The sequence below is a fragment of the Geotrypetes seraphini genome, chromosome 3, assembly GCF_902459505.1.
Source record: "Geotrypetes seraphini chromosome 3, aGeoSer1.1, whole genome shotgun sequence".
NCBI lineage: Eukaryota > Metazoa > Chordata > Amphibia > Gymnophiona > Dermophiidae > Geotrypetes > Geotrypetes seraphini.
The window spans coordinates 77562688-77578660 of NC_047086.1; the positions used below are offsets into that span (position 1 = coordinate 77562688).

The 15973-nt window shown below is 48.6% G+C and overlaps 1 protein-coding gene across 4 annotated transcripts in view; it reads right to left on the reverse strand.

Moving 5' to 3' along the window:
* Positions 1-12355, reverse strand: part of FBXO25 (F-box protein 25) — a 107643-nt gene extending 95288 nt beyond the window's left edge. For 2 of the 4 annotated variants that reach the window (XM_033938947.1, XM_033938945.1), the window contains exon 1: positions 2602-3136. In XM_033938947.1, coding sequence (XP_033794838.1) covers positions 2602-2985 — 384 coding nt within the window. In that variant the 5' untranslated portion in view covers positions 2986-3136. Of the gene's footprint in view, positions 1-2601; positions 3137-12226 lie in introns of those variants that run through there. The other 2 variants (XM_033938948.1, XM_033938949.1) reach the window with 2 other exon arrangements.
* Positions 12356-15973: the final 3618 nt, after the last annotated feature.

Here is a 15973-nt window from a genome sequence, read left to right on the forward strand (position 1 = left end):
CGGAGGGGGCCCGCCCCTTCCGCGTATCCCGTCAAAAGGACGGGGATGGTTTGGTAGTCGCAGGCGGTTGGGACTTGGGCATGGCCCGGTGGTGGGCTTGCGGACGCCTGGGTGGAGGCCGCGAGAAGGCATGGGTGGATTTTTGTGGGTAGCGGCGCGGAGGGGCCCTGTACGGCCTGGACGCGGGCGGTTTAGGCTTTTGCCGGACGAGGGAGGCGAACGAGCATTCGTGTTCGGAGAGGCGTTTTGTAGCCGCCTCGATAGTGTCATCGAACAGTTCTTTTCCCACGCAGGGGAGGTTAGCCAACCGGTCCTGCAAGTTGGGGTCCATGTCGACCAGGCACAGCCAAGCTAGTCGGCGCATGGCGATAGCAAAGGCTGCCTCTCTGGAGGAGAGTTCGAAGCCATCGTATGCCGCGTGGAATAGATGGAGGCGCAGGTTGGAGAGGGACTCTAAAAGCAGGCCAAACGCTCCTTGCCGGGAGGCCGGTAGGTCAGTCTCAAAGGCTCTCAATAGTCCAATGAGGTGTTTGAGGTAGGATGTGAAGGTGAAAGTGTAGCTTTGCACCCTAGAGGCCATCATTGCATTTTGATATAGTCTCCTGCCGAACTTGTCCAGGGTTCGGCCTTCTCGGCCTGGGGGGACCGCAGCTGAGACCCGGGATGGGTGAGCCTTTTTCAAGGAGGATTCTACTAGCAGCGACTGGTGGGAGAGCTGTGGTTGTTCGAATCCCGGGTAGGGTACTGTGCGGTACTTGGCCTCCATTTTTGAGGGTACGGCTGTGACCATGTAGGGGGTCTCCAGGTTCCTGAAGAAGGCCTGTTGGAGTACCGGGTTAGGTGGTAAGCGAAGGGACTCTCTGGGCAGTGAAGGCATATCCAGCTCCGCTAGGTACTCCTTAGAGTATCTGGAGTCGGACTGGAGGTCTAAGTCCAAAGCGTGGCCCATGTCCTGGACAAAGCGAGTGAAGGATGGGCGGGATGTTCCCGGGGTCCCGTGCGGGGTCGGTGAACGAGACCTCTGTCAGGTGGAGAAGGATGGGGAGGCTTCCCTCGAGTATCGAGGTTCCTGCTCCGATCCACGCTCCGAGACCGGGGAAGCACTGTGAGAGTGTTCCGGGGTCGTCGATCTTCGGCGTCTCGAGGAGCCCCTCGGAGACGATGCCGGGGTTCGGGGTACCGATCGGTGTCGAATCGGTGACCTCGACCCGGACTCCCTCGGAGAATACCTGCAACCTCAGGTCGGGGGTCCCGGTCCGAGAGGGAGTTCGGAGGATGTGCGGGTTGGAGAGTGATAACTCAGCCACCCTTAGTGGTCCCGTACGAGGTGTAGGAGAACGGCCTCGTAGAGTTGGTGAACCTAGGGCCTTCTTGGGGGTACGGCGGTTCGAGGTTTCTGTCGTTTTAGCACGACGTTTTGCCCCGCGGCGGTCTGCGGAGGGAGAGCGTCTCGGGCGCCTCGGCGAGGAGTCCGAGGAGGATGGGATGCGGCGAAGCTTGTGCACTTTTCCCCGAGGTTGCTCGATGTGAGGCTCAGGCTGGTCTGGCACCTGCGGGGTCGAGGTCGAGGCCGATTGTAACTGGGCCATTGCAGCGGACAGCTCCGACGAGATCATCGCTCGGAGTAGGTCCTGGAAGACGGGCACGGACAGCATCGAAGGCATGTCCACTGCCTCGGTGCACTCCACCGGGGGCGACCTCGTATCAGAGTATTCCCGTGTGGTGGAGGCACGGCCCGAAGGCTTGGAGGGCTTAGCCGAGGCTGTAAGCATGGGGCTTCCGCCATGCGTCGACGGTGTCCCCGAGGCTGGCTTCTTCGATGTTACGGAACCTGAAGAAGGAAGAGGGGACTTACCCGGGGCCGAGGCTTTCTGCTGTCCCGAGGGCTTCGGATTCGGGTCTCGGGGCAATGCCGAGGTATTCGGGGCCGAGGTCAAGGCCGGGGCCGAGGCCGGGGCTGACCTCGAGGCCGAGGTAGAGGGTTGGTCCGGAGCAAAAAGATCCGCCATGCGGGCTTTTCTTCGACGAAGGGCCCGGTTCTGGAAAGTAGTGCACTGGGGGCAGGAGTCGGTTGGATGAGCCGCCCCCAGGCAGAGGATGCACCGGCGATGCGGGTCTGTGATGGAAAGAAGCCGCTCACACCGGGTGCACTTTTTAAAGCCGGTCAAAGGCCGGGACATAGATCGAAAGTAGCCGCGGCTCAAGTAGCCACGCGGCCACGGGGACCCGGAAGCCTCCGGGTCGTCAAAAACGAAGCAGGAATCAAGTTGAAAAGTAAAGAATTCGCGCACAGCGACTTAATCGAGAAAAAACAAGAAAAAATTGCGGTGCTAGAAGGCAGTTGGGGCAGAGCCTGAAAAACACGACTTCTAGGCTCAGCGGAAAATTTTTGAACTGGAGACCACGAGGGGATGCACCCCCTAGTAGAGCAGGAAGGCACGCATGCGTGGAGCAGCAGAGCAAACTTAAATCTTCAATCAAGTTTGCTTGAAAATGCTTCCGCATCGGGGCTCCGTAGATGACGTCACCCACATGTGAGAATATCATGCCTGCTTGTCCTGGGATAATCCAAGCTTCGGATTTTCCCCGACGAATCCTTACCAGCAGCAACGGGCCCGATGGACGCCTTCCTTCAGCGAGGGACGCCAACACAGCCGGAGGCTTTCTCGGCTGGGAGAGACACGCTGGCTGAAGCGTCGCAGCTCTCCCTCGAGGCAACATCTCTGACCCCAGAAGAGCGGAGTCCTCCGAGTCGCCCGGGGGCGTTTGTCCGATCGATTGAAGATCAAAGTCCTCCAAGTCCTCCGAGTTGCTTGGGGGTGTTTGGCCAGTCGACGGTGGAGGAAATGCACCAGGGTGTTTGCTCTCCAGGCATGCTGAGTTCGGAAGTCGGCTCAGTAGGAGGAGGAGTGAAGCCACTATTATCTGTGCATTCGGAGGAGCTGGGACAGAAGCTTCCTCAGGATTTCCTGACATTAACTTCATCACCTGCTGAAGTTCCAGGTACTTTTTCACCAGAGGTTCTGGGTACTGAACTGACACCAATGCAGAGGCCCAAGGTTTTCAATATGGAGACAATTTGGGAAGCAATATCTAGTTTGCAAATCTCTTTGGGAACTCAAATGCAGCAACTTACTACACATTATACCTCTGTTGTGTCTGAAAATTTGGAAATGAAAAATAGGATATCCAGCGTTGAAAATAAAGTGGATGGACATGAAACTAGATTAAAAACAGTGGAGTCCCAGGCTTCGGTCTGGGTAAAAGACAGTGGAAACCTTAACTTTAAGGTGGAAATGTTAGAAAATATGACTAGAAGAAGTAATCTTCGGATTATTAACTTCCCAAAATTACCACTTATTTCAGCGCAGGATACATTTAAAAAATATTTGAAAGAAGTTTTGAAAGTTTCCGAAACCTCCTATCTGCCTCTCACTAAAATTTATTATTTACCAACTAGAGCATCTGTTCAAAAACCAAACCAGCAGAATTTGTCTGCTGATAGTTTGGATTTGACAAATTTCCTGGAGAGGTCAGGTGAAGAGATATCGGCAACTGCTACGCTATTTGTACAATTTGCTATAGATGCTGACAGGGAATGGATGCTTAAATTGTTTTTCAAGTTTAAAGATGTTCCATTTATGACTAAAATAGTGAGAATGTATCCAGACGTGTCACGAATGACCCAAAAGAGAAGAAAACAATTTCTTATTTTGAGACCAAGGGTTCTGCAGCTAGGTGCGACGTTTGTACTCAGATTCCCCTGTAAATGTGTAATGACCTATCAAGGGAACAGATTTATTTTCTTTGAACCCCAGCAGCTGACAAAATTTATTTCTGCTAAAGAGCAAACTTAAATTCTTGAGAGAAGTTCAGTCTCAACCTGCTCAAGTATAAGGTTTTTGGTTATGTTCTCTCCCGCTACCATTTTCATTTTCCTTTGAACTATTTGATTAAGATTTCAGCAATTTTAAAGCTTTCTCCCCCATGGATTGAGGTCTAACGATACAAACCAGTAAAAATTTATTTTGTGTTTAATGTTATGCCGTATGAGAAAGGGGAAAATTTTGCCTTGATTCCTTTATTTCAATTGTAAATGTTCATTATTACCTATTGTCTCATTTTAATCTTTGAACTGACTTGTATTATTTTCTTGTTTTGACTAATATTATGTCAATACTATAAAATGAAAATAAAGATTTAAAAAAAAACAACAAAAAACTATAAAGTACAGTTACTCACTGTAACAGATGTTATCCAGGGACAGCAGGCAGCTATTCTCGCATGTGGGTGACGTCATCCATGGAACCCAGATGCGGACAGCCTCGCAAGCAGACTTGCTTGAAGAAACTCATTTTCGAGTCTGCCGCACCGCAAATGCGCGAGTGCCTTCCCGCCCAGCACATGGCGCGTCTCCTCAGTTCAGATAGCTAGCAGAGAAGCCAACCAGGGGAGGTGGGTGGGTTGTGAGAATAGCTGCCTGCTGTTCCTGGATAACACCTGTCACGGTAAGTAACTGTGCTTTATCCCAGGACAAGCAGGCAGCCTATTCTCACATGTGAGTGACCTCCAAGCTAACCAGAATGGGATGGTGGGAGTGTTGGCAATTCAGGAGAATAAATTTTGTAATACTGCCTGGCCAAAATGGTTATCCCATCTAGAGAAAGTATCCAGACAATAATGAGAGGTGGAAGTATGAACCAAGGATCAGGTGGCAGCTTTGCAAATTTCCTCAATAGGAATAGATCTGAGGAAAGCTACTGAAGCCGCCATGGCTCTGACTTTATGGGCTGTGACTCGACTCTGCAGATGCCTGAGCATAGCAGAAAGAGATACAAGCAGCCATCCAGCTGGACATGGTATGCTTAGAAATCGGATGTCCCAACTTATTTGGATCGACGGAAACAAAAAGTTAAGGAGCAGTTCTGTGTGGTTTAGTGCGTTTTAAGTAGAAGGCCAAAGCACGTTTACAGTCCAGGGTATGACGAGCTGATTCTCCAAGATGAGAATGAGGCCTTGGAAAAAACACTGAAAGTACAAGGATTGATTGAGATGAAATTCTGAATCCACTTTAGGTAAGAATTTAGGATGAGTATAGAGGACCACCTTGTCATGATGGAAAAATGTGATAGGTGGATCAGCTACCAAAGCTTGCAGGTCACTGACTCTTTGAGCAGATATGAGAGCAATGAGAAACACCACTTTCCAAGTGAGGTATTGAGATGAGCCATAGCAATTTGTTCAAAAGGAGGCTTCATCAATTGAGCAAGAACAACATTGAGATCCCAAATCACTGGAGGTGGTTTGACACTGAAAAGAACTTTCATAAATCTGGAAACCACAGGATGAGCAGAAAGGGGTTTCCCTTCGATAGGCTGATAGAAAGCAGCAATTGCACTGAGATGGACTCGAATGGATGTTGATTTGAGGCCTGATTGGGTTAAATGCAACAGGTAATCCAAAACTGAAGACAAGGAGGTAGATTGAGACTCCTTGTGATGAATGGTGCACCAAACAGTAAATCTAGTCCATTTCTGGTTGTAACATTGCCTAGTGGTAGGCTTTCTGGAAGCCTCTAAAATGTCCTTGACAGATTGAGGGAACTGTAGATTGGCAGTTATGTTGAAAGGTACCAAGCTGTCAAGTATAGAGACTGTAAGTTGGGATGAAGCAGAGATCCCTGACTCTGTGTAAGCAGAGACGGAAAAACTGCTAGAAGAAATAGCTCCCTGTTGCTGAGTTGAAGTAAAAGGGAGAACCATGGTTGTCTGGGCCACCGAGGAGCTATCAGAATCATGGATTCATGATCGTCCTTGAGCTTGACAAGAGTCTTGAGAATCAGAGGGAATAGAGGGAATGCATACAGAAACGTGTTTGTCCATTCCAGAAGAAAAGCATCTGCCTCCATGCGACTCAAATGGATGTAGACTTGAGGCCAGAAGTAGATAAGTGCAGAAGATAATCCAAGACGGAAGACAAGGAGGTAGCTTGTTGTGAGAGAGCACCACGTAGAAAATCTAGTTCATTTTTGGTGATAGCATTGTCTAGTGACAGGTTTTCTGGAAGCCTCTAAAATGTCTCAAACAAGTTGAGAAAACTGAAGAGGAGTTATGTTGAGAGGTACCAAGCTGTCAAATGTAGAGACTGCAGGTTGGGATGAAGTAGAGAACCTTGACACTGTGTAAGCAGAGATGGAAAAACTGGTAGAAGGTATGGCTCCCTGCTGCTGAGTTGAAGAAGGGAGAACCAGGGTTGCCTGGGCTACCGAGGAGCTATTAGAATCATGGTTTCATGATTGTTCTTGAGCTTGACAAGCGTCTTGAGAATCAGAGGGAATGCATACAGAAACTTGTTCGTCCATTCCAGAAGAAAAGCATCTGCCTCCATGCGGTGAGGAGAGTATATCCTTGAATAGAATTGAGGCAATTTGTTGTGGGGAAACGAGAAGAGGTCTATCTGAGGGGTCCCCCCACAGAGAGAAGATGTGATAAAGAGGCGACAAATTGAGAGTCCATTCGTGAGGTTGTAGATGGCGACTCAATTTGTCTGCCAATTGCTCTTCCTATGAATGTAGACAGCTTTCAGGATGATGTTGTGAGAGACAGCCCAAGTCCAAAGCTGCGGAACTTCTTGTCAAAGAAGGAGAGAGCCTGTGCTTCCCTCCTTGTTGACATAGTACATAGTGACTTGATTGTCCGTTCGAATAAGAACGACTTTGTCGTGAAGAAGATGTTGAAAAGCTTGTAGAGCATTGAAGATCGCTCTGAGTTCTAACAGATTGATGTGACACTGACGATCCGTGTTGGACCAAGGGCCTTGAGTATGGAGACCGTCTAGATGTGCCCCCCAAGCGTAGGTTGAGAACTCTTGTCATGAGAACCTTCTGATGAGGGAGCGCTTGGAACAGCAAACCTCTGGAAAGATTGGAAGAGAGCATCCACCAGTGGAGAGACTGTCTCAATGAAGGCATCACTCTGATGTGTTGAGAAAGTGGGTCGCAAGCCTGCGCCCACTGAGATGCCAGGGTCCACTGAGGAATTCTAAGGTGAAGTCTAGCAAAAGGAGTCTCATGAACTGTAGAAGCCATGTGACCGAGTAGTAACATCATGTCTCGCTGAGAGTGAAGGAAAGGAAGACACCTTGCGGCAAAGCTGAAGGAGAGCATCCAGACGCTGCTGAGGAAGGAATGCTCTGAGTTGTACAGTGTCCAGAACTGTAGGTTCTGAGAGGGCTGGAGATGGGATTTTGGAAAGTTGATTTCAAATCCCAAGCTTTGTAGGAACCACGTAGTCCGTTGGGTCGCTACAATAACCCCCTGAGATGTTGAATCTTTGATGAGCCAGTCGTCCAGGTATGGGAACACCTGAAGACCATGCTTCCGCAGAGCTGCTGCAACCACCACTAGGCACTTGGGGAACACTCTTGGAGATGATGCCAGGCCAAAGGGTAGCACTCTTTACTGGAAATGCAGATTCCCTACTCGAAATCTGAGGTACTGACAGGAGGCTGGATGAATGGGAATGTGAGTGTAAGCCTCCTTGAGATCTAGAGAACATAACCAATCGTTCTGATCTAGAAGGAGATATAGGGATGCCAGGGACAACATGCAACATTTTTCTTTGACCAAAAATTTGTTGAGAGCCATGAGATCCAATATAGGCCACAGATTGCCCGCCTTCTTTGGAACTAGGGAGTAAAACCCCCTGCTCTGCTGTTGAAAGGGAACTTCCTTGATGGCACGGAGATAAAGCAGAGCTTGAGCTTCCTGAAGAAGGGTGGTCTGGGAAGGATACTCTCTTGGAAGAAGCTCTGGTGGAATCTGAGTGAAATGAAGAGAGTATCCTTCCCTGATGATGGGCAGTACCCAGAGGTCCGATAGAATTGTCTCCCATCGAAGGTAAAAATGATGGAGATGACCTCCTATGGGAAGAGGGGAGGACAGAGGCAGAATGATGGAGGTTGTGCTCTGTTTGAGACAGTCAAAAAGGCTGAGAAGCCTTGGGTGCAGAAGAAGGCTAAGGTTTCTGTTGCTTTTGCTGCTGTGCTTCTGCTGCTGCTCGAGTGTAAGGAGCGGCCCTCGGAGGATAACGCCTCTGATAGGATGAAGGAGATCGAGAAGGCTTAGAAGGAACTGGCTTAGGCTTTGGTCTGACTATGGAAGTAAAAGATTTCTCATGCTCAGACAACTTCTTTGTGGCGGCCTCTATGGATTCATCCGCATAAGCCTCGAATAGTTATAATTTTATACTGAACTTATTTTATTAAAGTATAAAAAGAAACAATATTCTGTACAATTGTCATTTTATAAACACAAATAATACAGAGCAAGGATCAACAAAATCCCTGTTTCTCCTCCCCTTCACAAATATCCCCTCCACTATCAAAAAACTGAATAAACCAAATTATTACAGAATGCTACACAAAAAATCATGCTAACAGAATACCGCAGTCACACATGAAAGGAATAATGTTAGGGGAGTGCAACTAGGGCAACTGCCCTCTGGTCAGAGAAAGCCCTAAGCCAACTGGAAGCTAAAGAAGCACAGCCTGGGCTTTGCGGTCCCCCGTTATGTCTAACACCAGGATGAAATGACGCCTTCGGTAAACTGTGAAGAAGTACCTTAAGACTATACTCCGGACAGGGCTATCTAAGAGGTGTACGAAACCAGCATGATAAGCATGGAAATATGAAGTCCAGGCCCCCTCAGAAATAGAGAAAGAGAGTCCTGCCCGCAGGAAGATGCGAAGTGTCATTATGCCCATAGCGACAGCCTGAAATTGGAAACTGTTTGTACTACCTTTAGGCATATATATCCTATGCCACTATAGACACATGCAGCGCAGCACAGAGGCCCAAATAAGAAGGACAGTTACCAACAGACAAAGGCTCAATCTGCATGGACCCCAAGAGACAATGAGATACCCGTGTGAAATACAGGGCACTATCTTACTGCTAATCTCACTGAGCCGTGATTTGCCGTATGTTGACCCAGTCCGGAGACAAACCGAGACTGGGTGACCTAGCACAGGTCAGAGTGCTAACCCCAGAGTCCGATTAAACTAGCAGCTTCCTTCAAGTGAATACAGCAGGAACACAGACATAAATATATAAATCTGCCCAAGCTTGTCCCAAACCTGGTGAAACACGTACAACTTGTCTGAACCGGAAAGAAGAGAAGCCGCAGCATACCCTGACCAAAGTCAGCTGGAAATAAACTACCAGAATGCTGCAGCTCTCCCGTCATCGCCGAAGACCCAAGTGCGCACCTGATTCTTGCCAACACGTGGCTGCTGCATCAATGCTGCTAGAAACATAGTCGGATTCAAGCCCCGCAAAATTTACCCTGCCGCAGCCTGTATAGAAAGAAAATCAGACTCGGGGAATAACTAGAAGAACGGTGGGTGATTCCCACAGCGCCGGAAAAAACATGTCCCATCTCATGTGCGCTGCTATAAACCGGCACCTGCACAATCAGCTGCACATGGCCGCGACAAACACCGACGAAAGAGAGCCTCGGAATAAACAGGACTACTACTGCTGCACTGAAACCCAACAAGGAGAACAAGTGCGAGCATGAAATCGCACCGTTACTGCCGCACTGTAACCTACAAGGAAACCAAGCGCGTGCATGCAAAGGGCGGGAAAGTCCCGGCCTCCTCAACGGATTTCTAGTCATAAAACTTAGCCTCAATAAAATATCCATTCCTTAAACGTACGTTGACCGAACCCACAGTACTAAGACTCCCAAACACAACCTGAAGTTCAAACAACAGTAAAAAAACACTTATCCCTGGACAAGCAGGCAGCCTATTCTAGAAGTTTCGCGTCGACTGCACCGCGCACGCGCGAGTGCCTTCCCGCCCAGTGTAGGGCGCATCTCCTCAGTTCTCAGTTTTCCGCGGAGCCGAGAAGTCCATCTTTCACTCTCTGCGTTTAACTTTTCAACTTCGTGCTTTCACTACACCGCGGTTTGTGTTTTTTTCTTCACAAATCGCTGTTCATACTTTCTTTATTTTATTTCTTCCGTTCGGCTGCCGGGCAGGCCGCTTGGCCGCAGCCCAGGGGCTTCGACCTTGCAGCGGTTGTTTTTCCTTCTACTTCCTGACCAGCAACAGGCTTCAAGAAGTGTAGCCAGTGTCAACGTGCAATTTCTCTCACAGACCCTCACACTAGGTGCCTCAAGTGCCTTGGGCCACAACGCCTTCCTCCCGCCGCCCAGAATAGATGTCTGTATGTCTGGGGGGTTTTATTTGTCTCTCTCTCCTTGGACGCTGTCTGTCTGTCATTCTTTGTGTCTGTGTCTCTCCCTGGTCCCCTGTCTGTCCGTTTTTCTTTCTGTCTGTCTCCCTGGCCCCCCCTGCTTGCCAAAACAGCCTCCTTTCCCTCTCCCCCTGTTCTGCAATGCCTACCTACTCCTTGGCCCCTTTCTGTTCCCTCCCCCCATGATTGCTATCTGCACTCAGCACAACCCTCCCACCAAAACAGCCCCCTTTCCTGCCTGCTCCATGGCGCTTCTTTTTCCTCTTCCCCTCCCGTTCTTCCCCTCCCTCCAGTCACCGCTGCCATTCCTATTTAAAACGGCCTGCTGAGGTTCGCAGCCGGCTGTAGCGAACCTCGCAGGCCGCTGTTCACCTCAGTAGCATGTTCCCTCTGACGCAATCGCGTCAGAGGGAACGTGCTACCATGTGGAAAGCAGCCTGCGAGGTTCGCTACAGCCGGCCGCGAACCTCAGCAGGCCGTTTTAAATAGGAATGGCAGCGGTGACTGGAGGGAGAGGAAGAGCGGGAGCGGTTTTTGCGGGAGGGGGGGAGTCAGCGACGTGCAGGCCGCTATGAACAGGAGCGGCAGCGGCGGCAGGACCATGAACCCTCCTCCCGCCATCCGCTGCCAGAGCCGCTCCTGTCGCCCGATGCAGCTAACTGGCGCATACGCCTCAAGCCGCAGTCAAGGCTGGGGACTCGCGCATGCGCACTCCTTCGGCCACAGACCTACACGCACGGAACAACGCAAATAGGAGTGCGCATGCGCGGCTAGCTCTTTATTATATTAGATTAAAAAATATTATGATATAAGTTTCATCAGTATAGTGTTGTAAAGCACTTTACATTTAAGAGAGGGCTCTGTATATTTTGATTTTCATAATTTTTCCCTCTCTATTTAAATTAGTTACCCAGTATTTTGAGATTGGAAGTTATTCAAAGGCAGGCTGAAGCAGAATCTGAAGACCTCTGAATACATTAATCTGAAGGCTAATTGGGTAAAAGCTGGACCTTCCAAATTTAAGGTGAAGCACACAAAGATTCATAGGATCTGTTTTCCACCCAGTCCTTGCTGTTTTTCTTAAAAGGTGGAGCAAAAGACATGTATTTAATGTATTTGACTATGCTGAGGCCATAATAATAATAAAACCATTTTGGGGAATAGTGTTGTTGTGCTTTAACTGTCTATGGCATTAACATGGTGACAGATTGCCAAATGCCTTGTTTGTGATACCATGTTTAATAACTAAGGAGTGTAATCTGCATAGAATGGAAGTGAGGTGGGAGAGGGAGGGGTTAAAGTTGAGCAGTCTGGACTATAAAATGTCTATATCTGCCATCATTTACTATGTTAACTCTATTTAGTAATGTAAAAGACATCACACAGCCTGCAAAAATTTTGCTTTTCTTAAGAACAGATACTACTGTAGGTACTAGATCTTCATGTTACAAAGCACAAACATCGAAAATCAAATATATTGGCTTTTTTGACTCCTAAAGTTTGCCTAAGTTTGTACTGACTCAGTAAGAAAACACGGATATCCAAAGGTATCCCAAACATATACAGTTTAAAGAAAAGTTTTAACTTGGCGCTGGCTGACCTTCAACCCTGAGCCGCAAAACTAATCTGGTTACTGAATCTAGACAAAACAATTCTCCACTTTCACTTCCAAGCACCACAGGAAGAAAATAAGAACTTCCTTCTCAATACGTTATACTGTACCCATATACTACATAAGCCGAAGCCCCGTCAGACAGAAAGCAATTACTATCCAAGTTACCTTTTCTCACTATTTTTTATTCACGAAAATAAACAGGAGCGAGTCTGTGCTGCAGGTAAGCGGTGACAATGCTTGCAGGCAAAGACAGCAAGCATTGTCACCGCTTACCTGGTAAGGGAGGGGGTAGAGGCAAACTCGGGATTTCCCGGCCTTCACCAAAAGAAACCTAAAGCCCTCGAGCTCACCTGATAACGCCCCGCACCGACCAAGATCTACCTTCCGGGTGGGCGAAAAAAAAAAACCGAGACAACTTCCGAATTGTTACATCAAAACGTTAGTGCGAAGGCCGCGGAAGATGAAGGCAGAAACCAGCTTACACGGAAGAAGTAAGGAAAGCGTCACGTGCCGGGGAGCGCTCGCACGTGCCAATGTTTTGGTCAAAGCAAATGAGAACGGCAGCGCGTCACGCAGGAAAGGCTAAAAGTGGTGGGAAGGGCCAGAGACTGGAGAGATAGCTGGAGTTCAGCAAAAGAGCAGGAGATCGCCCGACCTTCAAAACTTTGATCTGAATACTGGATAATAAATCATTATAAGCCAGAATACCTTTCACGAAAAATTGAGAGATTATAACTTTTAAAATTCAAACAATATTGGGTTGTACATCTAGTATACTTTATTATTATATTGTGCTTTCACCTAGTCATTAAAATATTTTTTAATTTCCTTGCACGAGCCCTGGATTTAACCACTAAGCAAAAGAGAAAGGTGATAAAGCATAAGGAGAAGCTGAGACGTAAGGAACCCTGAAAAAGACAGGATCGACCAGATAGCACAGTTACTTACCGTAACAGGTGTTATCCAGGGACAGCAGGCAGATATTCTCGACATGTGGGTGACGTCATCCACGGAGCCCTGATGCGGACAGCTTTTCAAGCAAACTTGATTGAAGATCTTAAGTTTGCTAGTACTGCACCGCGCATGTGCATGCCTTCCCGCTCAGCTAGAGGGCGCAACTCCTCAACGTGGTCTTCAGTTCAGATAGCTAGCAAAGAAGCCAACCCGGGGAGATGGGAGGGTTGCGAGAATTATCTGCCTGCTGTCCCTGGATAACACCTGTTACAGTAAGTAACTGTGCTTTATCCCAGGACAAGCAGGCAGCATATTCTCGACATGTGGGTGGTCTCCAAGCTAACTAGGAAGGGACGGTGGGAAAGTTGGCAAATTAGGAGAACAGATTACGCAAAACTGACTGGCCAAACCGGCCGTCACGCCTGGAAAAGGCATCCAGACAGTAATGAGAGGTGAAAGTATGAACCGAGGACCAAGTGGCGGTCTTGCAGTATCTCCTCAATAGGCGTAGACCTGAGGAAAGCAACAGACGCCGCCATCACTCTGACCTTGTGCCCCGTGACCCGACCCTGCAGCGGGAGACCAGCCTGAGCGTAGCAGAAAGAAATACAAGCAGCCAACCAGTTGGATAAGGTGCTCTTGGAAACAGGACAGCCCAACCGATTAGGATCAAATGAGATGAAAAGTTGAGGAGCCGTCCGATGAGACTGGGTGTGTTGGAGGTAGAAGGCCAACGCCCTCTTACATTCAAGAGTGTGAAGTGCCACTTCACCAGGATGAGAATGGGGCTTCGGAAAAAACACCGGAAGAACAATGGACTGGTTGAGGTGGAAATCCGAAACCACCTTGGGCAAGAACTTCGGATGAGTACGAAGGACCACCTTGTCATGATGAAAAACAGTAAAAGGCGGGTCCGCAACCAGAGCTTGCAGCTCACTGACTCTGCAAGCAGACGTGAGAGCAACAAGAAATACCATCTTCCAAGTGAGGAATTTCAGATGAATCTTATCCAGGAGCTCAAATGGAGGTTTCATTAATTGAGCCAGTACCATTAATTGAGCCAGTTCTTCAGGTTTGGCATGCAGGAGGAGGATGTGAACATCTCGGTCGACTTCGAAAAGCAGAGACACTGGATCTGGGGCTTCCGGTGTGTTGGCAAGGAACGGATGATACCTGGTGAAATTTGGCGGCCTAGCAGTGAAGTCATCTCAATCTGGACTTTAATCCGACTGTTCTGATTTATATTTACACTTTTTTTTCCAGTTTATGTTTTATTGTTAATTTCATTCATTGATTTGCCCCTTGTTTTGTTTTATTTTTAACATTTAAATTTCTCCAAAATTCTATTGCTCAACGGTTCCTCCTTTCTGCAGCTTTTCCTATCTCTCTTCTTTTCTACCTTTCAAAGTCCTTAGATCAATGTAGTTATTTTCTTATTTTTTTCTTCTATTTCTATTTCTTACTTTTATTACTCAACTAATTGTTATTTTTCCAGGTACTTCAGTTAGATTGTGAGCCTTCTGGACAGTAAGGGAATTTCTAAGTACCTATTCTTTATTTATTTATCTTATTTTTATTGTATCCTTTAATGTATATTTCTCTGTAAACCTATATTACTTATAATTTTAATGCACACTATTGTCTATTTTCTGTAAACCGCTTAGAATCCTAACGGAGTTTAGCGGTATATAAGAAATAAATTACATTATATTACATTACATTACATTAAGATCCCAAACCACCGGGGGAGGTTTGACAGGAGGAGGATGAACATTAAAAAGGCCCTTCATGAATCGAGAAACCACTGGATGGACGGAGAGCGATTTCCCATCAATTGGCTGAAAGGTGGACTCGAATAGAAGTCGACTTGAGGCCAGACTTATGGCCAGACTTGAGGCCAGACAAGTGGAGCAAATAACCCAGCACGGAGGGCAAGGCGGCAGACAGCGGCTCCAGGTTACGTGAAGCACACCACGCAGCAAACCTATTCCACTTCTGGGAGTAGCATTGTCGAGTAGAACTTTTGCGAGAAGCCTCAACAACATCCCAGACCGACTGAGAAAAACCGAAGGAGGGAGTTAGGTGCACAGGAACCAATCCATTAAGTGTGGAGACTGCAGATTGGGATGCAGCAGCGAACCCTGACCCTGAGACAGCAGAGAAGGAAACACAGGCAGAAGCAGTGGCTCCCTGACACTAAGCTGAAGGAGAAGGGAGAACCACGGCTGCCGGGGCCAACGAGGAGCTATCAATCATGTCGGCATGAGCCGACTTGAGCTGCATGAGGGTCCGCAGAATCAGAGGAAAAGGAGGTAATGCGTAGAGGAGCCGGGCTGTCCAATCCAGAAGGAAAGCATCCACCTCGAGACGGTCCGGGGAGTAAATCCTGGAACAGAAGAGAGGCAATTTGTGGTTGAGGGGCGAGGTGAATAGATCTACTTGCGGCGTCTCCCAATGAGCAAACACCTGACGCAGAATCGAGACATGAAGTGACCATTCGTGTGGCTGGAGAAGACGACTCAGCCTGTCCGCAAGGCAGTTGTGCTCTCCCTGGATGTAGACCGCTCGAAGGAAGATGTTGTAACGTATCACCCACTCCCAGAGCCAAAGAACCTCCCGGCAAAGAGACAGGGAACCCGTACCCCCCTGTTTGTTTACATAATACATTGCCACCTGGTTGTCCGTGTGCACCAGGACCACCTGATCCTGAATCAAATGCCGAAAGGTGACCAGGGCATTGTAAATGGCCCGAAGCTCCAGCAGATTGATGTGGCAGCGATGGTCGGTGCTCGACCAAAGACCCTGGGTTCGGAGGCCGTCGAGGTGAGCCCCCCAGGCATACGCGGAAGAGTCCGTCGTCAGGACCTTCTGTGGCGGGGGAGTGAGAAAGAGAAAACCTCTTGAAAGATTGGAAGAGAGCGTCCACCAACGGAGCGAACGCCGCAAGGAGGGTGTCACCGCAGTGCGCTGAGAGGCAGAAATACACCTCGACCGGTGCCTCGCACGAGGACGGGCGGCGGGAGAAGTACGTCTCGAGGGAACAGGCGAGGAATCACTCGAGGAGAGGCGTCGAGACCGACACTGCTTGCCTCAAGGGCCCTCGGCGCGATGCTCAGGCTGGTCCACAACGGGCGAGGTCGTGG